This window comes from Homalodisca vitripennis, chromosome 7, assembly GCF_021130785.1.
Source record: "Homalodisca vitripennis isolate AUS2020 chromosome 7, UT_GWSS_2.1, whole genome shotgun sequence".
In the NCBI taxonomy this organism is placed as follows: domain Eukaryota; kingdom Metazoa; phylum Arthropoda; class Insecta; order Hemiptera; family Cicadellidae; genus Homalodisca; species Homalodisca vitripennis.
Window position 1 is genome coordinate 96,526,046 of NC_060213.1, and position 26,600 is coordinate 96,552,645.

Below are 26,600 nucleotides of genomic sequence, written 5' to 3' on the forward strand. Positions count from 1 at the left end.
CAACGGTCAAGGACTGTTACATATCCACTAAACCTAAACATGTATTATATGATATAGATAAAAAGACACTATTCTAACTACCTAGTGTGAGTTTTATTACATTTTTGGTGAAACATGCTGCGGGGAATTTTAGTACGTTGACGTGACTTCTCCAAATCAGGAACAGTGTGTGCATGGATAATGTTTGACTTTGCGCATGCGCTGTACCTTGTTCTGAAATGACCTTGTGATCTTCCAACTCCTGTCCTAAATTTATTTATTTATTCAATTATAATCGTTTCATAATATTTGTAGTATCCTTACTATACCAACTATACCCCGGTATATTAACCATTCGGTAAACTTACTTTACAGAAAGATTTTGCTTTTGTTGACATAGGTTTTGAATACAATCCAGAAGAGATTAAATAATATGTTAGTATTTTTATAAGCATGCTATCTATACCAGTGGTATTTAAATTTATTATATTAAACTATTTCAGACAAAACAGTAAAAACAGAATTGTCAATCCGTATGACCTCCCCGAGAATCGAACCCGTTAATCTTTGTTACGGAACCGCGCCCTTACAGCTAGGCTACGGTAAAGGTCGTATGGAAAGAATTGATTGATAAAAATTTAATGAACTGTTAGAATTAATTATTTATTTATTCTAATTTCTCAAATCAAAAATAATATTCCCTAATACTGTATGATATGGTGGGATGTTTAATCGTCTCGACTATTACTCATAGTTTAATTTTCGTCTCTTATCTACGTTTGGAAAGCGTGGGGGCTACAAGCAGTTCAACCCTTCACAGTCTCATTTTAGGCCACTCCTTGATTCAACTCAACTTATGCTGTTTACTCATTGCAGTCAAGAAATATTTTTAACCTAAACATACAAATAATTTTGTTTTTTTAATTTATTACTTTAGATAAGTTTTTTCGATTAAATTCTCGTTCTGCGGATGTGTGCTATGTTTATCCGTTATCACAACTTGAGGTACAATAAATGTTATCAGGTAACTCACAGCTGTCATTAATGATAACAATTATTATCTGAAAATGATAACTAAGTCTTAGTCTGGAACCCATTCTATTGTCAACAGCAAGCAATTCACCTAGCTGACGTTTTTATGGCTGGGATGTTTAAAACACCAAAACTTAACTCTAACCAGTGCGAAATAGGTGGAAATAGATATAGCCAAGTTTTTTTGACAGTGAATAAATGTTTGGTATAATAATGTAGAACGATTATGACGTAATATTGTGTATAATGGCTCTCCATAGTAAAGTTTTTTATTATTAATCTTTAGAAATATTTTTACTAAACTCAATCATTCAGACAAAAAGGATTTTAAATTCTTTTTAAATATCATTTGTATAAAAATACTTTAAACATAATCTAGATTTTTGTACTACGATATTTATAAATGGGGCTTAGAATTAACTAAAGAAATTACGTATTTTTTAAGTCATAGTTTCTTTAATAAACACACAATTTAATAGCTTAATTAAGATTTAAAAGGATATTCAGGATGTCTTTCACATCCTTTCATCATATCTGAAATTCCAAACTTCCTTCCGTCTTCCCCTTTGTCTAATGCATTCAGCTCAGCCATTTCTTTTTCACTCAGCTCAAAATCGAATACCTGAAACATATATAATTTATAAATAAATAAACAATAACAAACTTATATTAAAATCGGTTGCTTTTATTTACCTTTTCAAAATGTTCTTTGTAGTTTCCTTTTAGAGGCAAACAAAACATATCCCTGAGCGCGGCTATTTAGGAGTGCACTGGTTTAACGGGTATAAATTATGAATCTGTTTTTAGTAAATAATTGTAACAAAGTAAGACATTTACTAAAAATACTGCTTTATAACATTGGATAAATGCAATACATCTATTTACCAACAGAATTATTGTAGCAACATTATTTATTAATCTGAGGGGTACGGAGTAAATTGCATCCTTTTGTTTGATAAAATTTAATAACTTTTCCATTCAGATTAAAAAATACAAAGGTGAGCGAGGGAAATAAAAATGTTTGGATTCTTATCATGAGTCGTAGTGTTTAATTACTAATATAATCCCAGTAGTAACAGTATATCTACTATTATTATACGGAAAATATTATCGAATAGGATATGTGGCAAATTCTGAATAAGCAGTTATTTTCCAGCTTATTAGACACAAATTAGGAATTATTTATAAAACTCATCTACATAGGTAAAATGAACATTCTGGAAATCGTGTTGACTGATTATGATATTAGATATCATTTCTAAATAGCTTTTAAAATACATTTGTTAATGAAATTTGTATTTAAATACATTTTTAATTGCTAAATTATGAAGTTTAAAAATATTTCTTATTTGACGAAAATAAAGTGTGACGTTTTAAAAAATTATTTATTTCGTCGTTTTTCTATAATGTTGCTTGCTCAAACCTTTATAATTCTTAAATACAGAACAGACAACATAAAGCAAATATTAAAACACTATGTGATTGAAAATTTAAAATTAAATTTATTAAGGGACTCTTTGTTTGATTTAGAAAAGGGAATGTGGAAGGAGATGGGACGAGGCACTTACTCTCGAGATATCTAGGGTTGTATGAATCTCAAATTAAAGTGGATTAAACAAACGGCTTGGATTGGCCAATAACAAATCCGTTATTAAAGGCATTTCACCTGGAAGTTCTGGCGAATTCTCTCAGGGTTACTGCTTTTCGGGATGGCGCTGACTCCAAGCTGCAGCAGGTGCCTCAGCAACACTTGGCCTGGAGTCCTCTTGTGAGACTCAGCAATCCGGACCACACTCGGGTTCTTGAGTGGATTCAGAGTAATTTGCCTGCAACATATTACTTTTGTAAACAGTATTTGAAATGCTCTAAAATGCTACAAGATGCTTTAAGACTCAATCTTTACAACCAATTAAATGTCCAAGCAACATATCTAATTCAATGATGGTTCTTCTTTAAAATTGTGGGAACACTGTGGACTGTGACAGGTAATCCATTTGCTTAACTTTTTCTCTGTATAAGAAATCATTAATGGCTGCTAGAATACTTAGGAACGCCTCATCATTAATATTAAGATGCTTGATCATACTCGAGATTACAAATCACACAAGCTTGACGCAATTGTTTGATATGCGGAAATGGGGCTTCCTTCCAATGCCTATTCCTAGCATGCTTAGAAATATTTCTCATCCAACTGATGATGTTCCTGTAGGATTTCCCAAGCTTCCAGTCCTGATGTGATGAGATGTGACAAGCTGTTGAGATGGTGACCTCCATCACTGATATTAGGAATCCTTTTGTACATTTTAACATTCGTGTTGCCCAGTGACAGTTCTTTTAAAGACCAGACACCTTTGACCATTTTAGACAAAACCAAGATGGCATTTCTATGTGAAGATTATCACAACGACAAAGATTATCACCAGTGACACTAACGCTCAAGAGCTCATTGAAGGCCAGGAAAAGATACTGTATAATGTTGCTGCTCAATTTTTGTTGCAACATGCATGATGATCACTAGGGAACCAAAGAGAGAGAATGCTGTGATAGTGGATCTGCTTCACGACACACTTCTGTTTGATGAGTCATACTCACCTCTAAGTTACGATACTATGTTGCTGCAACATGATGATGATCCCTGGGGAACCAAAGGGAGAGGTCGCTGTGACGTTGGATCTGCTTCATAACACACTTCTGTTTAATGAATGATACTCAGTTGCGATACCATGTTGCTGCAACATGCTGATGATCCCTGGGGAACCAAAGGGAGAGGTCGCTGTGACGTTGGATCTGCTTCATAACACACTTCTGTTTAATGAATGATACTCAGTTGCGATACCATGTTGCTGCAACATGCTGATGATCCCTGGGGAACCAAAGGGAGAGAACGCTGTGACCGTGGATATGTTTGACGAGTGATACTTACTTCTCAGTTGCGTTACCATGTTCCTGCAACATGCTGATGGTCCCTGGGGAACCAGAGGGAGAGAACGCTGTGACCGTGGATATGTTTGAGGAGTGATACTTACTTCTCAGTTGCGTTACCATGTTCCTGCAACATGCTGATGGTCCCTGGGGAACCAGAGGGAGAGAACGCTGTGACCGTGGATATGTTTGACGAGTGATACTCACTTCTCAGTTGCGATCCCATGTTGCTGCAACATGCTGATGATCCCTGGGGAACCAAAGGGAGAGAACGCTGTGACAGTGGATCCATGCGACCAGGCCCACTCTCTCAGCTCCTTCTCCTGGAGATACAGGTGACACTCTATCTGGTTGGTGGAGGGCATGATACGGGCAATCTTCCTTATCCGCTCCAGCTGCTCGATGTTGAAGGTTGACACTCCAATAAACTTTGTTCGGCCAGCGTCCACTTGTCGTTCCATGGCCTGGTATCGTCCATAAATAAGTTATCAATAAACACTTCAAATGTACTTACTTCCAATATTTGATTATGCCAGTTAAAATTAAAAGTATCACCTTTCTTTATTTCCTATTGTGCGTTGTATTTGATATTTGTCGCTTTAGCATTATATTTGTTTATCTGTTACCTTCCACACAGCTTCGAGGTCAGTCGTCATGTCTAGTTTCATGTTCCCTTCCTCGTCCTTTGGGAAGAGATCGTCACCGTGTACGAATCCAACAGGGCTGTGGATCAGGTACAGGTCTACATACGTTAGCTGAAGGTCTGCCAACTGACGGGTCAGAGATTCCTCTACATACTTCTCGTGCATCCCAGTCCGCCAGAGCTGAAGAAGACAAACAACAATTAGGAAACAGCTCTGATCATTGTAATGCTTTCAACACTGCAATGAGTTAGCAGAAATATTGACATCATCTATCTTTTCTATACTTCAGTAACGCATGGGCTTCCTAATGACTATTAATAATCAAAACTGTTTCTGGCTGTAAAATGTTAAAGAATGATAAGGAATGGGTATTGGAGACGAAGATATATAAGCATGACAAATCATTTATGGTCAAATAACAAAGAGAAATACTACTGCAAGCTACGTAGACAGAAAACAACTCAAATCAAAGTCTTACAATTCACACCGCGTTCAACCATTGCGTACACAACTGTTTCGATTTAAACTCTGTTGACTGAAGATGGTTTTCCATAGCCGATATATTTCAAGAGGATAATTCATTGTGTAAGCAATGTGTGAAGTGGAAGACTTTGAAGTTAGTTATGACACAGGCCATGTAACCTTAGAACTAAGGAAACACAACGTATCGTTTATTAACGTGACGGATGGTGAAGGTTTCGGTGAGATTATCGTTCGAATTCAGATGGAGCTGATCCACTACACCTGTATAAAATGGGTACAATACTGAAGTATTACAATTTTTTTTTTATTTATTCATTAGAAATCTTGTTTTACAATCCATAATATATAAACCTATGTATAGATGTTTTAAAAATGACCTTGTCCTTCGAAATCGCCTTTATACTGAAAACTTCTGTAGTCTACCTTAGATCGTACAGCAATTTTTTTAAACGTTTGTGCCTATCGGAACCATAGACCCATGACGTAAATGCTGGTCGGTTTATATTCACCAACACACCCATGAATATGTAGGGATATATATAGGCATAATTAAATACAACTATAAAATCAGGTAATTTCATAAAATAATCACAATACTTAGTACTATATTGTTTTAAGAGTAGGCCAGTTTCTTTTTTAACTCCTCTATCTGTCTATTCTTATGTGTCATTAACTTATCCAAGATTATTACAAAACAAAATACGAAGTAGAAGCAGCATAGTGCAAAGTTGGATGGCAGTGGCGATAAAAATGCTATGGTCACAGACAGATTTGAACCTGCGCTATATTTGCAACTCGGATCCGAAGTCGGACACTACGTCTTCCATCTATGTACTGGGAATGGATTAAAAAGTAGCAATAAAAAGTACCTTTGAGCATACATTTACCTTGATTTTTCAACACATTCATTTCTAGTGTTTTACTAAAAATTAGTCTACATTACTCAAGAATTGGCTAATATGCAGAAATACAACTTTACAGCAAGTATAGGCTTATTACTTACATAACAATAAATTATATTTACTCAACATTTATGTGTAAACTTCTAATTTATCAATTATTTTTCTGCAAACTCTAGGTGGTTGAAGTTTCAAATTTTGTTTTGTTAGGGTGCTGTTAAAGCGCTTTGTCATATTTTGTTTACTGTTTTTGTCAGCGTATGTAATAACGTGTATACATGTTTTAGGCTAGTTATTCACTTGAGGAAGAGATCAGAGTGCAGACCTTGAAACGTAGTGCTAGGCAGAGTCCGAAAATTCATGTTTCCATTATAATAACTTGTGTCAGAGTTTGTTCAAGATCATTATTTTGAGAACAGTAAATATATGTTCAATTTTGAAACGGTTACGTTCAAAAACCACCAAATAAAAATATAGACCCGTTTCAAATCAATTGAGAACTATACGAACTATGTTTTTTCTAATTTCTTACGGTGTTGTCAAATGCTAAATTGTTCCAGTAACTTTTTATTAACATTTACTATTTGTATTCTAGAGATTTTTCAGTTTAAATTCTCCGGAAACAGAATAGTTCAGTAATTGGAGTAATTAGATTACTGCGTTGTATACGATCTTCAGATTGGCTGGAAATCTGCTGACATATATATTTATATATTTTATACCCATTCGCATGTGTTCTTACGCTTATATTTTTTTAAAGTGTAACTGTTGTGCTTGTTATACAAAAATGTACAATGAACCGCTTACATATACATTATATATAAACTGTATACCACTCATAAACAACATATCTATACCAGACACAACAATAATTCAAAGCTAGACAGTCTATGAGATATTGTAATATGTGTGATTGAGTGCATGCTGCAGATGTGATCATTTACCGCTCTGGAAATGCAGTTGATTTATAGTTGACAAATCGTATGTATGTGTTTCAACACGTGTCCTAAACAAGTGTCATTGACATTCTGACAGCATTACTTGCAGTTTCACTATCCACTAGATAACAACATTTACTAATCCACTTTCACATTGTTGGTAGTCTATTTAGATATTTTCAGCCTTATTTTTATACCTGATCAAGAATTATTAAATAGTATTGTTTGGAGGGGGTTCTTTTAACGCCAAAGACGTTTAATTGAGTACTTGGAACGTCTTAAGTATAAACAGTCCAAACCTATTTGCAAAATGTTATTGATCTTAACGTGAATCGAATCTTGTGTAGAGATCCGCAACTTTATCACTAGGCTAAGGAAAAAGTATGTTCGTGTAAAAATTAGATTAACTTAATTCAAACCTCTACCCCTTATTTTGTTTGATTTATGCCTCAAACAAGCCAATGGCCATGAATACTGGCAGGATAAGGATGGTCTCTCCTTGAAAAATAACAATAAATATTCATTGGCATATTCCTCAAACCTGTTTACTATTTCTTTTATTTAGAAATATATTGAACAAATATTGGAACAAATATTGAAGGAACGAAAACTAAGCAAAATTGAGGGAAATATTAAGGATCAAGCAACTTTGTTAGGGTACCCTTCCTTCAGCATATTAGCTTTCCAAAACGCCTCAATGAAGTGAGTACTATGATCAGCAAATAGAATTCGCGTGTGGTACCAAGGCACAGCCGTAGGATGGATGACTGTGTTCAATGAGACCTATGTGTTACATTTTCTCTCAAACTGAATTGTTTGATTTAAAATTGAAAAACACGGTCGTTTTCAACAGTATATTTGAATACAAAAATGTTGAATCTTTGGAGTATAACATAGACCAGAAGTAAAGAAAAAATTGTTTATAAATAAAAACAATTCACTCCCTAAAGTTATTATAAAATTCATTTTTTTATCTTCAGCCATTTTTTATTTGGACCTCAATTACAGCATTACCTATATGTCCTTCTAAATGTATGTATTTCTTTGTGGTATGATAAAAATGTAACTTTTTCTTTACTAGGGCATAGGCTATATAAGGGGCTATGAATTTAACATTAAAACAATAGTTTCCACGCCCAAACTTTATTGCACCACCTACAATTCATACCAACACTAACGTGCTTAAGTTGTTTAAAATCGTATACTATACTAGAGTAGATCGACATATAGACACATGAGTTCTCAGAGCTTGCACTTACAAGCTGTATACTCTTACACAGTGTACACAGTGAACAATACAATACACCTATTACACATTTTGTCGAGAGACAAAGTGGCAACCTTCTGATAAACTCTCCATTGAGTTTATTTTTGTTTCTTGAGTCATCCAGAAAGATGCTTGCTCATCCAACAAGCGTAGTTAAATCTGGTATGTGCAATTCTTGATGATTATGAGTTGGCATACTTATAATTACTATGATTTCATTCCTGATCACATTTCCAGCTAGCGAAATAGACTTCAATTTTTATCATCCTACTGGTCGATTTTTTAAGCCGTTGTAATATATCTCTATTTAGTCTGTTTAAAACAAGCATGGGTGTTGTATTTTCATTAAAAAAATTAATTTTATAACACCATGATTAATTATATTTGTTTATTTCTTGAGCAATTGTGTAATATCTTTTGTCTGAAGGGCATGAAGGTAAAGTGTTACAGTACAATGCAGAAGGAAGGGGGATTGTGGTCACTCCCCAGGATTATTATATTACATTTGATTACGGAGTTCCTGTTTTAGCTATTTTTATTTTGTTATAAGTGTATAAAACAGATCAATGTTAGGAAGTTACTTCTAATGATCAATTCAATTATTATAGTATCATACTTGAAATAGAGCAAAGTTTTTGGCAGTTATTGAACAGAAATCATCATTTTAATCAGCCGAAGACGAAATAAGAAATCACTGTTGAGCAAAATCTACTAAGTTATATTGAAAACCAATGTGTTTTATTTGTAATTTTTCAATTTCTTCCCTAGGCAGATCTAAATCCCCTCTTGAATTTAGCCAAAGTGTCTGAGAAGATACATTTTCTTTCATGGTAATTTGATCCATAAAAAATCCACAAAACCCCATGAAACATGTTTGTACCCAATAAATTAAAACTTAATAGAACAAAATAAAATAATCCTGTTAAAATTCAACGTCGCTTAGTTTCATTCTCATTATTTTATCCAAAACTACGTGAAATAAATCAACCAAAACTCAGAAACTAGAATTCAATCATTAATATTTCTGACACAAGCAAAATGTATCCTCCCCAAAATTACTGAGGTTGCGTGTAAACATTAAAATTTGTGTAAACTATGTTTTAATGTTCATATACATTACTGCGGTCGAAAAGAAGTTCCTTTTATGATTACGATTCATTATTTTTTAGTTTGAAACATGTCCTTTGGAATTTTTTCAGCTTTTTTTGTTCAACGTTTGTTATTGACGATGGATGATTTGAAAGGATTTCGGATATTCACCATCGTTACAAAAATATAATATAAGTTTCTATATTAAAATTTTTCTATAGCTAGTGCTTATTTCTTTGATGTACAAAATATTTGTTTGTTTAGTGAGTTCATCGCCAATAATTTTCGTTTTAAGATTTTTGTGCATATTTATCTTTTGTATTAGGGTTTGGGGACACCTGAGGAAGAGTTCAATTTTTAAGTGCAGTGTTATATTTATGGTTTTACTGTACCTGAATTTATATTAAATTTGCGTATCCAATTTATTTTTGAATGTTTTAAATATTTTTCAATAATTTCTCTCCGTTTCGTTTTGCCAAGGTAGACTAATATTAATGTAATAATAGTAGGTATTTTGTCTATTGAATACCTTAGTTACAATGAATAACTCTTCCCTTTTGATTCTTCCAGAGTCAAACCATTTCTTGAGAACTTTGCCAATAGCCGCCTCGTTGTGGTAGACGTAGGCCGTGTCGAAGTGACGGTAGCCGGCATCCAGAGCTGCGTCCAGGGCGGTCTCTAGTTCTTGTTGATCGGTGTTCTGAAATAGAGGCTTTCAAATTTAAAAAAAATAACTGGACTTTAAGGAGGTAAATTACATTTTAATTTTCTAAGCGTTTTTATGTGCCGAATCTACTGGCAATCTTGATTGTAACCCTATAAAGAACAATAATGACCTTCACCTTAGCGTAGAGATAAGGTTGGGACTGTTTAACCAAGAGGTCATGGGTTCCATTTCCGGGGACGCCGATAAAATTTTACAAATCGCCTTAAACTAATGAGGATTTAGAGAAACGTTCTTGAGTAATTTCCCATTCAAACAATGCCAAACCTCATGAACTTTTACGACCTTAAGTTTAGTCGTAGAATTTATGGAAGATGTCTCAACTGAAAGTTATCATTAACACGCTTCCAAGCGCGTTTTATATTTTTAATCTTGTACTTCGACGTTTGAATATTCAAAAAGTATATACTTCACAAAAAAGGCATACAATACTTTTTTTAAGTTATGATTAAGAGCGTATATGTGCACGTGGTTTAACATTGTCTGAATGGAAAAATACTCAAGAAATGTCTCTAAATCGAACCCGTGATGAACAGCCTCAGCCTTATCTCTACGCTACGGTGAAGGTCGTTATTATTCAAACCTTTCACAGCTATTACGAAAGTTAATATTTATTTGGGATTATCAAATCATTCAATAACTGCAATACAATTAATTGGTTGATATGGGTTCTGTCTATAGAGAATAACATAGATTTAAATTAAGTGAATAAGACTAACATCTATGTATTAATGTGATGTTCCCACAATGTTTCTCTGCCTCTAATTAGAATACAGATGTCACCGAACTCTCTATCAATGTTTCAGGTATTATTTCTCGACCAAAGATACTTCAAAATATTATATTTAAAATTTCTAAAACTCGACAGTTACCAAAAGGGTTACAATTTTGTTTTTTCGCTGAACACTTTTCAATTTGAGAACAGCTTGTTATTTTGTATATAACTTTATAACCAAAAGACATAATTATGTATACATTCACTTTTTATAAGATTTATTTTCAAAACGCTGGCTTCTTCAAAACTTTAAAGTAAACATAGTATTTTCGTTTAAATGGTAAAAAAGTGACATTTATTCTATTTTGTTTATACTATTTAATTACTTATCTAACAGTATCAAGTTAAAAAGAAACTACTTTTTTATTTTGGGAGAGAATTCATTTAATAATAGTTCTTCTAGTTCTGTCGTAAGAAGTAGGCATATTTTGTGACAACTGATATATTGTTAGTTTATTGTAGTGGGATTTACATAAACTCAATATCTCTAAAACCGTTCGATATAATAAAATAGTTTATAACAAAATATTTATGAAATGGCATAAGTAACACAGAACAGTTTTAGCTTTTTTCTCCACGTTTATAAACAACCTAGTTGTAATTTTTCAGTTTAAACAGTCCCATAATGTAAATGAATGGCGTAAATCATATGATTTGTTATCTAACAAGCACAGATCAGTTATGTGCTGCTATACTGGATGATGATTTAGCATATTATTTATAATTACCATGATGTCATTCCTGATATCATTTCCAGGTTGCAAAATAAATGTTTACTCTTCATTTTAAAAGGGTTTTAGTATATCTATGTTAATCCTGCATAAGTACTGTATTCTTACAAAATGCACTAATTTTATAACATACATATTAAGTATATTTGTTTACTTCTTGAGCAATGGTGTAGATAATCTTTGTCTGAAAGGGACAAAGATAAAGTGTTACAGTGTCAATGCGGGTGGAAGGGGGGTGGTGATCACACTTAAAGATTGGCCAACGAACTTAGTAAAGGTACTCAGAAGGTAAATATGTTGTACCATGTTTGATCTTGTTTCACCATTCTTATCGCCAATTCCTGGTGATATAAAAAATTTTATGAGATTGATATGTTATAAGTAACTCAAAAACCGTTCGAAATACTAACATATTGCTTATTACAAAATGCTAAGTAAATATTATAAACATTTCACAACACTTTTTGCTTTACATATAGGCTTATAAACAAATTGCGTTACAAATTCTGTAAACTTTGACATTTTGGACCACCCTGTATACAAGAAGCAAAATAAATTAAAACTTGTTTTCCAAAATGGTCGATGAGTAGAAACGTTTAAAATTAGGTACGGCTTGACCTGCCTTTAGATTTATAAATCTTAAAAAAATTACTCATATTCGCAAAATGGCTGTTTTGGAGTATTTTCGTGTATTCAAAATTATTTTTCCTAATTCTTTGTGTGTCGAAATATGGGGATTGTCGTTAAAACGAAGAAGTTAGGTTTTTCGGTCCAGCATACATAGCGAACGGGTTGTCTGCCGTATACATGAACAAGGCGTCTTTTTTGGCTCTGGGTGTCATGTTCGGTGAAGTTATGCATAATCTTTAAGTGCTGCCATGAGGACGACAGTAATAGGCTGAGGTATACAAAAGCTACCTAAAAAACTGAGTACTAAACAATATTTATCAACTGTTATTTGTGACAGTCCTGTTAGTGGGTCACAACAATCAGCTGTTTAAATTTTAGTAGTTCTAAAATAAACACACAAAATTAAAACAGTTTAACACAAAATATATGTATTATAGTATAAATAACATTTGTGTACACAGAACAAATTTATTTCTTCCAGTTACTGTATTAAATTTCTAAAACTAAGAGTAACAGACACCAAACTCACCACCAATGTCCCAAGTCCCAAAACAGGCATTTTCATCCCAGAATTCGAGGTGATGACTGATCGTGGGCTCAGCTTGAGGGCCATGATTGCTTGGCGAGAGAACACCGGCGAGTAACTGTCAAAGCAAAACACAAACCTGTATATCTATACACTCCCGCTTAGATAAGTAGTATGAGTAACACACTATCACAGATTAGATACAAACTTGCATTCCATTCTAAATTTCATAATACTTTTATGTAGGCTTGTACTTGTTTCATTGAGAAATGCATTTTACGGCATTTTTGATCGTAAGTCTGAATTTTGTTTAATCCCTTAACTGCCACGACCGTGTTATTAAGTGGCAAACAGCTGCTTCGCTAAACGACACGACGGTTTAGTGATGGGCGTTATTTTAACATAACAGGATAAACAAAAGTGTTTCCGCATGGCAACAGTTATCCCCGCAAAGTGTTGCGAGGAACTCCCTGTTATTTTTGCAACAGGATGACAACGAACAATTATTCCTTCGTTTCGTTCCCGGCAACGGTAAGCTTGAGTTGAAATAATAAAAAAAACGGCAGCCCCGAAACTTAGCTGTTATTTCAGCAACAGAGCTGTAGTGTGACCATTTTTATTTCATTGCAGGAAATCTGTCTACAGCTCGTCAACAGTAGCTTGTTTTTTTAAGTTTTAGAAAGCCCTAGTGTGATTTATATTTAGTATAGAAAATAAGTTGTTCAATTTGAGTATGTCTGCCTTTAATTAATTAGTATGGCAACCTCAACTCAGCTATTAGCTCAGAGGTGCCATCCATTGTACTTTTATCTACTTTTGTGATGTATTTTTATGTTAACAAATGATTGTAATGTAGCCTACTTTGGAAATAAAGAATCTTGATGTTTATGTGTGTTATGTAGTTGTGTAAAGTAATTATGTGTATATAAAGTTTATTCTTATACAATTAAAAAAACTAAATTAATTTTTGTTTTATTTCTAAAAATTAACCATTTAATTATTCTAATATGTACTGCAACCCCGTTATAATTTACATACTTAATTCTAAACTATAAAATTATATAAACAATTAATCATTCATATAATAAAACCACAGTTCAGAGATGTTTTGCAATTTTTATTGGTAAAGAAATTTTATGAATAATGTAAGATTAATTTTTGAAATTTTGTTCTTAATTATACTCATAATTATCTAAAAATACATCATAGTATAAACAGACTAAGCAAATTTAATGACAAAGTTTAAACTCATTATGATGCTAAGTGCGATAGTTAATAGTGGTTCTTGTTATAGTAGGCTAATGTATTATACAACAATAATGTTCTGTATGCAACAGCCAATGGAAAACGTTGTTAAAACAACATTGCTCAGTAAATAGATGGACGAGCCCTTTGTAACGGTTAATCAGCAACAGTTGCTGAAATAACACGTTGCGGCACTGGTTGACAGAAAAACATCACAACGCATTCTCGCGTACAAGGACTACTGTATGTATGTTTACATGTCGCTTGATGATACACACATTGGCCTGTAGTAGTGTTTACTTCAACTACTTCAATTATTCCACAGTGATGCTGTTTAATTGCTGCTACACTCTGGCGGTCAACTACGGAACTATCATGAAAGCACATGGTGAAGACGTTAGAGACAGAACGTTGCTATTTCTTCTTTTTTTCCTTTGCCTATTTGGAGTGCTGCTATATTTCTTTTATTTTCTATTTTGATTGTGGTTCAGTAGTTATGGTATGTGTTATTTTTTATAAGGATATTTATTGATAAGGATGGTTCACAAATTTTAAATTTTACCAAATGCGTTGTTAGGCATTCAGCATTGTGTAACTGTTTTGAAAATAATTAGGGCCTACAATCGGAATGTGGACTCAACCACGATTTTATGGCAGGAGTTTGGTGAATGAAGATATTGTTGAAGTCAATCATGGTGGACAAGAAACACGCGATATATAAATTGGAAACTTAACACATAGGCTCTAAAGGGCACTATCTAAAGTGTCGTAAGCTATTAAATTAAGTATTGTGGTAGCCAATAACGCTTATGACGTACACGCTAAAAATAGCATGCTGTTAATTTAAGGTTGTCCAATTAGCAGTGTGTGGTTGGGGTTTTATAACTTTTTAGCACTTTAGTCAAATATAAATTTGTAGACAAAAGGATATCATCTAAACGGACTTACAGAAAAATGGTTAAAAATTGGGATACAACATCCTTACAGTATGTATATGAAAGATGGCTAAGGAGTGACAGAGGTCTTTATTTATAGCAAATGTAATTTCATTAAGTGATAAATCATTTGAAATACGTCACATTCTTAACATAGTGTTAAACATAATTAAATTAAACAAAACCATATCAATAATAAACAATGCCAAGTTCTTATAATGAATTAATTTTTTTAATTGACAAGCAATTAAATCGTTAAAATGGTACTAACATTTTTGGCTGAGCGTTAGCGAAGCCTATCATTTGAGGAGCTGTAAAACTTAATGTTTACTGTCTGTCTGTTCACACGATATTTTGAAAACGAATAGACTTGTTGACTAAAACTTTTACAAGGAACATCGAGTTTTATTGTGGTGACTACCACTGTAGCAACAAGAAAAAATTAACCTGAATAAATAAATTTATAAAAATACTGAGTATAACCATGTGACATTTTACAACATGTTGCATAGTGACACGTGTAGGTCCGTACAACGTCAGCTAAGACTGTTACACGCTTAAGTGAAATATATCCAAACTTCAAAAATAATTCGTATAAACATTATAATTGAATTTATTGGGATCCTTGGAACTAGAACATTCGTACGTCAAAGAAATATCAAAACAATAATGTATACTATACAAAGAGTGCTATAATTTAAAATTATCTATTTAATCAATTATCAAATATTTTTTTCCTGTAACATCAACCACATAATTGCCCTATTTAATCGTCATACTTTTAAAACTTAGAAGGAAAGGGATTAAGAGTACAAATATCTGCGTGCATGTGTGTATGTTCGGGTGTATGATTGAGTACACATGCACATGAAGTTTCTTAAATCATCCTGCCAAGGGAATGGAAGGGCAAAGATGCCTTGAGAAGCCATTTGCCTGTGTAATGTCCAAAGTTCAACTGGGCGCCTTTGAGTATGGAAACAGTTTGCAGGATTTATTATGTAAGTTTGGCACGTACCCATTGTGCGTAAAATGTAGTTTGATAGATGACGCCACTTTGTGTCAAGCTGTAGAGCCCATGGCTATCCTGATAGCTTCCTCGTGTTACTCTGTTCTTAAAGATTAAGATTGATTTAAATGTTTTATTTTCTCTAAAATATAACATGATTAATTTATATTTTAAGAAACATTGGTTATATGATAATACTTGTGTAAAGGCTTTACGTGAAATGTAGAATTCAAATTCCAAATCCAACAAACCTCTTTCAGCTTTTAAACACTAAAAACGTAGATACCTCTTAAGCGAGAATTAAATTATATTTTTAGTGGAAGTGTTATATTCCCATAAGAAAGCTCTAGAATAAGTTATCAATAATAATATATTGTATGTAACAACGTATTCATTGTGAAGGGACATAACACATCAACATAAATGTATGCATTTTCTCAATGTGTAGTCACTAGGTTATTATTGTAAAATGAACAAGCATTACAGTCAACATTGAGGTAAAATTCGACAAATTAGTTCATATTATTGGTACCACATACGAGTAAACTAGAAGATTTAGTTTATAATTTTAACGAGTCCATAATTTTCGATCTCACTCCAATTATCCCGGAATTTGAGTGTTAGTTATAATTGTGGGATAAACACATTTATTCAATTTTATCTTTAATAACGCGAATTGTTTATTTTTTCAACACAACCCTCCAAGTTCATTAATATTCGTTTTCCTGCATTAGAATGTCGTATAAGAAGAAGTATACTATTTAGATGATGTTCACTATTAAAATAGTGTTTTCTAGTGCCAGAAACCAGGATCAGATTAAACTATTTCATAGTCAAAAATTTAATAACGTGTTAGGAATGCTCAATAAACTTGGGCTGTTTGTTGAATACAAATGTTATTGCTTAATATTGATTATTCTAAATTTAAACTTTATCATTGATGAACTATTTTCTATTAACTCATCTTAACCTAAACGATAGATCTTTGAGCCTAAATCATCTTATATATTTAAACTTCTTTCATGTTTCATTCACTGATTGCCAATAAAACTAATGTTTCATATCATTCATTGTGTAGAATTCGGTAGAGTTGAAGATGCAAGACGCTTCGACCTTGAGCTTTTTCGTGTCGATTGTTCCACTAATGTCCACTATTAGTTGACATTACCACGTCGTACTTTTTGTGTTCACTGAAAATGTACTGCATGTAGTTCTGCTCTTATTTTTACGATACGGCAAAATTCAAACTCCTCAAAAAATCGAGGATCTTATCGAGGGATTTATCTGTCCATTATGTATGACGAATTTCCAAATTATTGTTTAAATTTGATTTATATTATTACTGACAACATTCTTGGTACGTTGCTCGCCCAAACACTGTTTGATGGTTTAGAAGTCTACCTGTGTTTTCTCTGGCCGTAATTAATTCTCTAAACATAACAAAACTAATTTGTTAAATTAGACTACACTTTTTATTGTATTTTAGTAGTGATTCGAAAGTTATAATAATATTTCATAGGATTGTTCCACGGTGCTGTATGATAATCCTTCATACGAATACGCCATAATGTTTGGCAGTAGAGGAGAGCTAAAGTGATACTTCCTTGTATCAGTTACAAAATATACTGGTAATTGGATGTAACATGGTACAATTATCAGGGACTGATACTAGTCAATACTGTCTTAATTTCATTTACAGTACTATACCTGTACCTGAAGAGTTACACACGCGTGTGCTCAATGAGTAACATTACAAACGGGGTCTATAGAATTAGCTATAAATTGGCCCTTTTAAAATTATATTTTATTAATTAGAAATATGGAAATCTTTTGTTCATTTTCTCCAATATTTTATTCTAAACAGTTTTGTCTTACTTGTGTTTTAGGGATATTTTTGTTAATTTTATAAGACTCAGATGTTTTTAAGGTTAGTTGAAGGACCTTTGTAAGAGAGGTTGGAATTTGGTATGTTGCAGGTCGCTCCTTTCCAGTAGTTTCGAAAAAACCTAAATTTTATTGATCTTCCTTCTTATCCTGTCCATTTATCAGCAAATGAACGATGATACGGTAAACTTTAAACTATCAGTAACCACAATAAAATTCATCAAGTCAAGTGCGTGAAACAGAATCAATACATTAACAAGTTATGTTGTAACAAGTTATAAATTAGTTATCACTGATAAATGACTGATACTAGTCCAATCTGATACTTTTGAACAGAAAAATGTACAGTACCGGTACCATTGTAGGAACTCTTTAATAACGGTACCACTTGGTTAAGTAAAAGACAAGTACATGTAACTGATACTTCTGATCACTGGTATCTGATACTTTAGGAAGTAATCTGTACCAGGTACCAGGTATCAGTGACTGTTACTTGTACCCACCTCTATTTTGCAAAGGCAAATTAAACATTGAGGAATAAATTATTGTCTGAGCTATAATGAAGCCACTCAGAGTTTCCAAAATTGTATTTATGTCTGTCTGTCTATCCGAGTATATCTCGAGAACGAATTGAGATAGAGACTTAACATTCTGTATTTATTGGTATTACTAAGAGGTCTGGCATTCCTCTTCTGTATGTCTGTCCGTCTGTCTATTTTCCCACAGAAATAGTAAAACTAAAGTTCTCAAGAACTAATTAACCTAGGGAATTTTTATTTATCCTGTACCTGTATTTTAAATAGGCAACATTAATACTGACGACGGTGCATGTTCGTCTATGGGATTTGGCTGAGTGCTAGCGTAACCTAAATGTTCACAATCAAGACGATTTGTAGTATAGAGTTTAAATTTTGCATGAAACTTTATTTTTACTTTTAAAATATCGTGCTTATGTGATTGCGAACGCTCGTGTATAGGGTTTGTGTTATCAGTAGTAAATCATCTAATTCAAAGGGCTATTTTGAGAATGAATTGAGTTATGGACTTTTGCATGTATTTTCATTTCAACGTAGGCAACTTAAAAGTTTGGTAATGGCATTTTTCCCTCTATGGGATTTGGATTAGTAGTCTAACGTAGCCTAACTGTCCACTTAATATCTTGAGAATGATGATCTGTGGCCTTTAATTTTCTAAATAAGTAATATTGTGTTTGATGATGCATGTCCCTCTGTGGGATTAGAGTGGTATCGTAGCCTAACAACTCCGAATCGATTTCATGCTTGGACAAGTCACGAAACACCATGGTACCTGTGGAAACAATTTCTGTATTTAAATTTTAGCTTATTCATAATTGTGCATGAAACTTCATTTCTACATAGACATAAACAGGAAAAGTACCGCTGTTAATAAGTCAAGCTTGCCTTACATTTCATGTTTTAAAGACTTGATAAAAATATAAGTGCTGCTTAATTAGAAAATATTACTCAACACGATTAAAATATATTAGGTCCATGTATTAAAACAATAGAATACAAGTTTCAAGAACTAGTGTTCGCTCTCTTCTTTAGGTGTAAAACTTTAAAAACCAAGACATACACTGCAAAAATAATTTCATGGTCTTTACAGTTCCTATATTTTGTTGGCGGCTTAAGTATGTATATGTGAGTCAGAAAAATAATCCCAATGTCCACTTAAATAAGTGCATGTATGTTAGAAACCTACCTCGTAACAAATTAAATTCATTTGAATGATGCTCATAGTTTTCCTTATATACATAAGGAAAATTTATTAAAATATATATATAACTGGAATCTCTTGAAAAGTCTTGCTGATTTCGGTAGTATATTTTTTATATATTGGCAACATTTTAATGTTATAGTTGAAAGTGAAAGCCTATGATTCTTATACTGTTACAATAAATTAAGGATACGTCTATATATATATATATATATATATATATATATATATATATATATATATATATATATATATATATATATATATATATATATATATATATATGTACATTAAATTGTATAAATGGCTATTGCCTTATTTAATTTCAATAAACACTGAATCGCAAAAAGTACTTGCTCCGCCGGGAGTCGAACCCGGCGGAGCAAGTACTAGATAATTGTTTCCTGATCAATTGTGATAATTGATCAGGAAACTTTGCATTTTGAATGAAATACGTATTGTCGTTTTAAGCAAACTTACATAAGTAGATTGGTGTCGAATAGGGTTAATTCATTTCTGTAGTACCAGTTGACAAACTAATAATCTATAAGGCCGTGAAAATAAAGAAACTGTCTGTCTGAATTTAATAGCAAAAGAAGAATTACATCAAATTAGGACCATGTAAGAGATAGCTGATTAATAAAATATATTATTAAAATATCTATTACGGGCGGGCCTATAGTTGCATAATATTATGAATAATGATTATTTTTAGTATTTGACTGGCATATATTCATTTTTAATTAAATCTGTATTACGGGTAATGACCAGTTGTTTGATTTATTAAATCAAGTAAACTGTTCTTCTAATTCTTTAACCATTTCCACTGTCTGCTATAAAGGAAATAAATTCTCGTTAAAACAAAGCAATCGAAATAATCGTCTAAGTTTAGTGACAACTAAAGAAACCCTACTTGTCTCATTAAAACTTTAGTTAGTTGGTGTCTTGTTAAATTGAGTTTCATTTGGATTTTTATTTGCTACCTGATATTTTGTGCTGGTACTAGAGTGATTAAATGTTTCTATACAAAAAATAAATTTTTACAATACCATATTTGTTTAAATTATACCAGACCTTAGTAGTGTATAACATATACTATAAAATATAAATATATTTATAACCATAACTAAAATAATCATGATTGATTCAAGATTGTTTTCTTGAATCAAATTCTCCTTTTTTTCTCCGGCGTTAAAGGATTTTGAGCAACTCAGAAAGCTTAAAAGGAATGATTTATTTCAAATTTAACTGTAAATCAATGAATAACCCATTGTAAATACAATTTTTTTAGTTTAAAGAAAATTAAATTACAAAGGCTATTTAAAATTTATAAATTTTGAATTAATTACGAATTACCATTTTTAAACCACTGATCTTTTCATCTCTAATTTTTTCTATTTGTCTTATATACGAAACATAAATAGCTGCCAGTTAATGGAGTTTACTTGTTAACAAATAAAAAATTTTGAACTAAAAGAATGGAATGGGTACTAAAAGCAATAAAATAAAGAGGGTGGACTAGAATTAATTTTATTGATTTTACCTCTTTAAAATTGTTTCGAATTGATCTTTTTATAGTTATGCGGGTATTCCTAATTTAGAGGAAGGGCGATTTTAAAATCTGCCATAAGAAAATCACAAATTTTAATGGCACTTAAAATTTTTAAGTTCTATAGAAGTTCTAAACAATGGGAATGAGGTTTAGAAACATTCCTATAATTTGCATTCAATTGCTGCATATGATAATAAAAATGAAAATGACAGCTAAGTGAATTCAATGCTGCTATAAAAACTCCATTGAACTGTCTACAAAGGGAGGAAGTAGTTTAATAAACAAAAGACTAACTGTTGCCCAGGAATTGTTCCATAACAGTAACCCAAGTTGAGCAATCTAGGGCAAGTTTTGGTAATGCTGATGCTTTAATTAATTAAAGCACCTTCAGCCTCGTCTGGAATTCAGCAGTTTACAACAGAGAAGAACTTTTGTTGGCAAGGAATTTACATAAAGTTCTTTCAGAGTAGGCTTGCGTGAATAGAATATTCTAATTCATAAAGCTTTATAAGAGTTCAGCACATATTTGTTTGTTGGCTTTGTTCAACACTTTAGTTTATGATACTGTGAGAGGGCTGGGGAGAGGGAGGGAAGGAAGGAGGGAGGAGGGGGGGGAGAGTCTGCAAAGATATTGACAACCAACACAAGCAGGCATTACAATTATCTGGGAAACCATTGCAAACTATATAAACTATTAGGGTGTCCCATAACTCTCTGGACAAAAGTATAAAACTATTGCTCAGGTCAAGACATAATATTTCACCATATGAACATGGGTCTTCGATGCTTAGTTTCCCATCTGTCTGTGTGAACGTTTTTTTTTTATACAAAAATCATATTTTAAAAAACAAGTTCAGTTATACCAAATTTCGCTCAAATGTTTATGATAACAAGGCCAGTTACTTAAAAAATATCATGAAGTTATCTTTAGTATTTTCAAAATGGTGGCCAAAAAAACTTTTAAACTTTGAATAACTTAAAAACCAGCAGTTTTTCTCAATTACGTGAATAACAGATTTTAGAGGATATTGCCACACATCTAATGACACCAACATTATTTACATCGAATAATAAAAAATTTAGTTAGAGCAAATTTACTGTGACAAGACATTATCCAACAATACAAAAACTAAATAAATGTCAGCTCTAAATGTGGGCCATGTTTGTCACAGTAAATCTACTCTAAATCAGTTATTTACTATTCAATTTGAGCCAAATTTGATATAATTTAATTATTGTTTTTGAGATATTAATTTTTTAATAAAAAACACAGACAGACAGATGGGAAAACTAAGCATCTGAGACTCATGTTCATATGGTGAAATATGTTTGTCTTGACCTGAGCAATATATACCTTTGTCCAGAGAGTTACGGGACACCCTGTATAATAATTGCCAAGCTATTCACTGCTTGTTTATACTCAGTGATCTTAACTTAACATTTTCTAATTTTCCTTTATGACTTTTTACGGTTAAGTATTGTGCAAACCGTCGTAAAATTAACTGAGACAGCTTCAGATACAGACACTGCAATAAAAGAAAGGTGAACTGGAGCTAAACTCAAAATTCACCTTCTGGCTGTTGAGTTTAGCTCCATTTCACCTTCCTGCTTTGTGCACTGTCTAAAAACTCTGTCACAGACTTGACTCTTAGAATTTGAAATTACACACACGTAGCTGCTGGGTAAACAAACTAAGCTGTTGTATAGTCTGATGTTGCCAAAACGATGGAAAGAATTTGTTTTTAATGTCTTTGTCACTGACTTTTTATCTCTCCAGAGGGATGTAAACTCCAATTCCAGGAGTTTTAAGTTTGCGACAGTGTCATAAATTTGAGACGCTGCAATTAACTTGACATTCACAAAAATAAGCTCTTTGGAGGTATATAAATTTACTATACCGACAAAGTCACTATAAGCTATCCTTTTATATCCCACCCTGGTAAAGCTTGTTGAGAGAAATAAGTATTATGTGTTTTTTTTATATAAAAAGAAACTATATTATTAAGAAAACAAAATCATTCACTTTGCAGAACTTCGCAGCCGTACAAAATACCAAATCTGGCCGTGACTGGAATATAATTCATTTTTTATCAGATGTCACCCAACATTGCTACCCCTCCCCCACTCAACTATCCTTCCTATTGGTAACCCCTCAAAGACCACGCACAAAGCTAAGTCCTTTATCTGTATAAGTTATTGATCTTAAACTATGACCTACTTTAAGAATTAAAACTCTGCATGTGGGAGGGTTGCTGACCACTTTAGTTTATATATTGTATATATGGTCCTGAAAACATGCCCATAATTACATTATTTGATCACATGCGTTATTCAAAAGGTGTCTGGACTGGATAACATCATATATTTACAACTTTGAGAATACTTGGATATTTGTTCAGTTTGGGTACTGACAGCTTTGAGAATACTTCAAAGTAGTTCCATTCTAATAGCAGACACTAGTCACTTAATTGTTGGAAACACAAAAAAGGAGTTGTGTTTACATTATATTTTATTGAATATCTTAAACATCTTGTTGAAACCTGCATCTTTTCAATTGATTTGGGTGGGGAAGAGGTATCTAGAGGTGATCCAAATATGGTATCTAGAGGATATATTAGGAGGAGAAGGAGCTGTTGACCTTTGAAATCTCAAGGTCAGGAAATATTTGTTGTACAAGTTTTTGCTTGAGCAATTTCCAGTTCCCACTTTTGATAAATTTGAACTTCTTAAGACGAACCAACATAAATCTTTGCAATAGTGTTCTTTTATCATATGACCCACAGGATTGAACTAATAATAAACTATCATTTTATAATGCAGAAACAACTTGTTCAATGTATTGTCTTCACCTTCTTGCATTTTGCTGGACTTTCGTAATTTCATATAATCTGAAACATCCCAATAAATCTGCATATGGGTTGTAAATAACTTGCCAAAAATTAGTAGGTTTTGTAATTTTTCCTTAGTTTTTTACAAATTTTGAACAATATAATACCCTAACAATTTGTTTTCAAAATCAAAATGTGATACAGTCTCTACAGTAAGTTAGAAAGAGAACACTGCTGGCAAGGAACTAATCAATGCAGGTTCACCAAACTTTGCAAGTTAGGTAAAGTACAAAGTTCAAACTCGTGAGTGATTTCACTTTACTTTGATGTTTCTCAGCAGAGGTATGATATTAGTCTGGTCTGGACATACCTTTAATAACTTTGAACATATTTATCCATTGAAAATTTAAAATACATATTTATATGAGCATGTTAGTTCATTTAACGTTAGAAACTTTTATCGACTTGTTTTAGAAACTAAGATCAACGAATATTTTCCAATTTGAATGGCAACATGACAATATTTTAATTTATTTAACTTATTTACACATAATTACACTTATTACTTGCTATAAATAAAATTATTGATATCAATTTATACATTTAAATTAACATATTCATTCTATTTTATTTTTAGATTTTACTCATTATTTAAACCGATCAATCTATGACATCAATGTAAATATTTGTTTTGGTGTACTTCTTTCTCATTCATTGATTATAATTATTACAATTCATTCAGGTATAATGATCTAATTCATTATAATCGAAAGGTGTAAATAATCAGTGCCTTGCCCACATTAAACCCAACTTTCAGAAGATTCAGAGTAAGGTTTATACAGCAAAAATCACAGCACAGATTAGCACAGATTTTTGAACAAAGTAATAACTGACATCTTTCTTGAAATCAAGTAAATAAAATTTATCATTAAGTTTATTATTCAAACTATTACTACGGATAGAATTCTATTAAAGTATTTAAAAAAAAACTATCTAATTTAGAGTGTCAAGTGATGGAGATACTAAAATAATACTGGTTGTTTAAAAATGACCAATTACTACTATTTGATTTTTTAATTAATAAAAAAATTAAATACAACTCGGCCAATTTTCATGAAACTTTCAAGTACTAAATGAGATACTGGTAGCGGTAGCCTACTTACATCAGCACTACAAGACACTGTAAGATTGGTTCACTACTGAGACTGTCTGGAAGCTGGAATACGGTCATAAATAAAACTGTTTAGTTCACTATTCTTAGATCTCTGTTAATACAGCCTCAGTTGCACCACAACGGCTAATTTACTCTCTGCTTCTGTTATTTTGTATTTGCTTTTGTCTAATTGTTATAGATTAAAGATCCTGGAACTTAGTTCTTACTTTAATAAATTATTTATATATAGAATTTTCATTAAGTCCCGAGACAGCATAATATTATTTTTAACCATTCGGAATAAAGCTATAAAACTTTAGACATTGTTATGTCTATCAGGGAGCACCGACGAGGGGAGGGAGGGGACGAACAGGACCTGTCCTCCCCCCCCCCCCCCAGGAACATGTTAATTAAAAATAATCAAGTGCCTAATAGTCTAATTTTGACTATAAATAACATTTTATGTTGGAACTTTGAAATAAATCACAATCAAATATATATATATATATATATATATACAAAATTTATAAATGTTTTATTTACAAAGTATACGCCACTGCACATATAATTAAAATGTTTTTCAAAACCCTAAATATTTGAATTTCACCGTCACACAGCAACTACGAAAGTGAGGTTAGTTCTTACTATTTCTACTGACTTCTACCTGTATTCATTACTTCAGTAACCGAGTACAAAATGTACTCGTACTGAATTAAGACTCAAAAGTTTGAGTGGCTCCTAAAATGGTACAGGTACAAGTTCCAGTTACTGTTACTGCTAAGAATCCAAGCACTGTGTACCAGGAACTGCGATAAGCATGTAAAGTATCTGTAACGTAAAAGTATCAGTAACAGTAACTTGTACCAAATACTTTCGGTTTACGGTAACTTGTATTCTCTGTACAGACGAGTAACCTGTATCTTTTGCAGTAGTCCCCACTTTATCAGTTGTTACAGTATTGAGTTAGTTACCGAGCTCTGGGGAGTACTGTGTTAGTTTGTTGCCATTTGTTGTCACAACTCCGCCCTGAGCAGTCTGGTAATTGCATGTTAAGACGAACAATAACGGTTACAGTGAATTAACAAAACTTGCTCAAAATGTGTGTTAAAATTTAAATGTTATATAATTTGTTATATAGACATTAGATGGTTTGACTATTTATTCCAACCTATTGAAACCAACTGCACCACTCAAAATTGTTATTCCAATTAAGGTAGTGTTTTAAATTATTCTTTTATGTTATTTATAAAACAATAAATACATTTTAAAGCATACAGCTCAAGTCGCTTAAAGCTCCCTTATTGCCAAGCGCTCAAGTCCATTGTAATTTTGTACATTTTCACAAGTTGTTTCGAATGGCTGTAATCCAATTTGAAACTTATTATTATGAAATAAATCTTAATTTAGAATTTAATTAGAAAAGTGTGCTGAGCTAAACAAAAACAAAGACTCAGAGCGATTAGGCTTCATTTAAACTATTTGTTTCTTTATAGTAAAGGCAAGAATGGACACACAGAGTGAAGAAATGAACCGATGGGGAGCAAGGATATGTGTTAGGGAAGAGCTAGATGTCCCTGCTCATGCCTCCACGAGCAGCCCAGTGGAAAGCAAATTGAAAATC

At 32.5% G+C, this 26,600-nt stretch overlaps 1 protein-coding gene across 1 annotated transcript; it reads right to left on the reverse strand.

Annotated features, from left to right (window-relative positions):
- Positions 1 to 1,447: 1,447 nt before the first annotated feature.
- LOC124366059 (1,5-anhydro-D-fructose reductase-like) lies at positions 1,448 to 25,072 on the reverse strand. The gene is made up of 7 exons (XM_046822269.1): positions 24,990 to 25,072; positions 12,643 to 12,757; positions 9,783 to 9,953; positions 4,560 to 4,757; positions 4,141 to 4,397; positions 2,678 to 2,837; positions 1,448 to 1,633 (listed from the first exon to the last, which is right to left on the reverse strand). The coding sequence occupies exons 1-7, from the start codon at positions 25,055 to 25,057 to the stop codon at positions 1,496 to 1,498; spliced, it is 1,107 nt and encodes a 368-aa protein (XP_046678225.1). The 5' UTR covers positions 25,058 to 25,072; the 3' UTR covers positions 1,448 to 1,495.
- Positions 25,073 to 26,600: the final 1,528 nt, after the last annotated feature.

Coding starts and splice junctions, on each gene's coding strand:
- LOC124366059 (XM_046822269.1), bottom strand. CDS start 25,057: ATGACCGTATTCCAGCTTCCAGACAGTCTCAGTAGTGAACCAATCTTA. Junction 4,398..4,559: donor ACCTCGAAGCTGTGTGGAAG/GTAACAGATAAA, acceptor GGACGATACCAG/GCCATGGAACGACAAGTGGA. Junction 1,634..2,677: donor GAATTCGCCAGAACTTCCAG/GTGAAATGCCTT, acceptor TATATGTTTCAG/GTATTCGATTTTGAGCTGAG.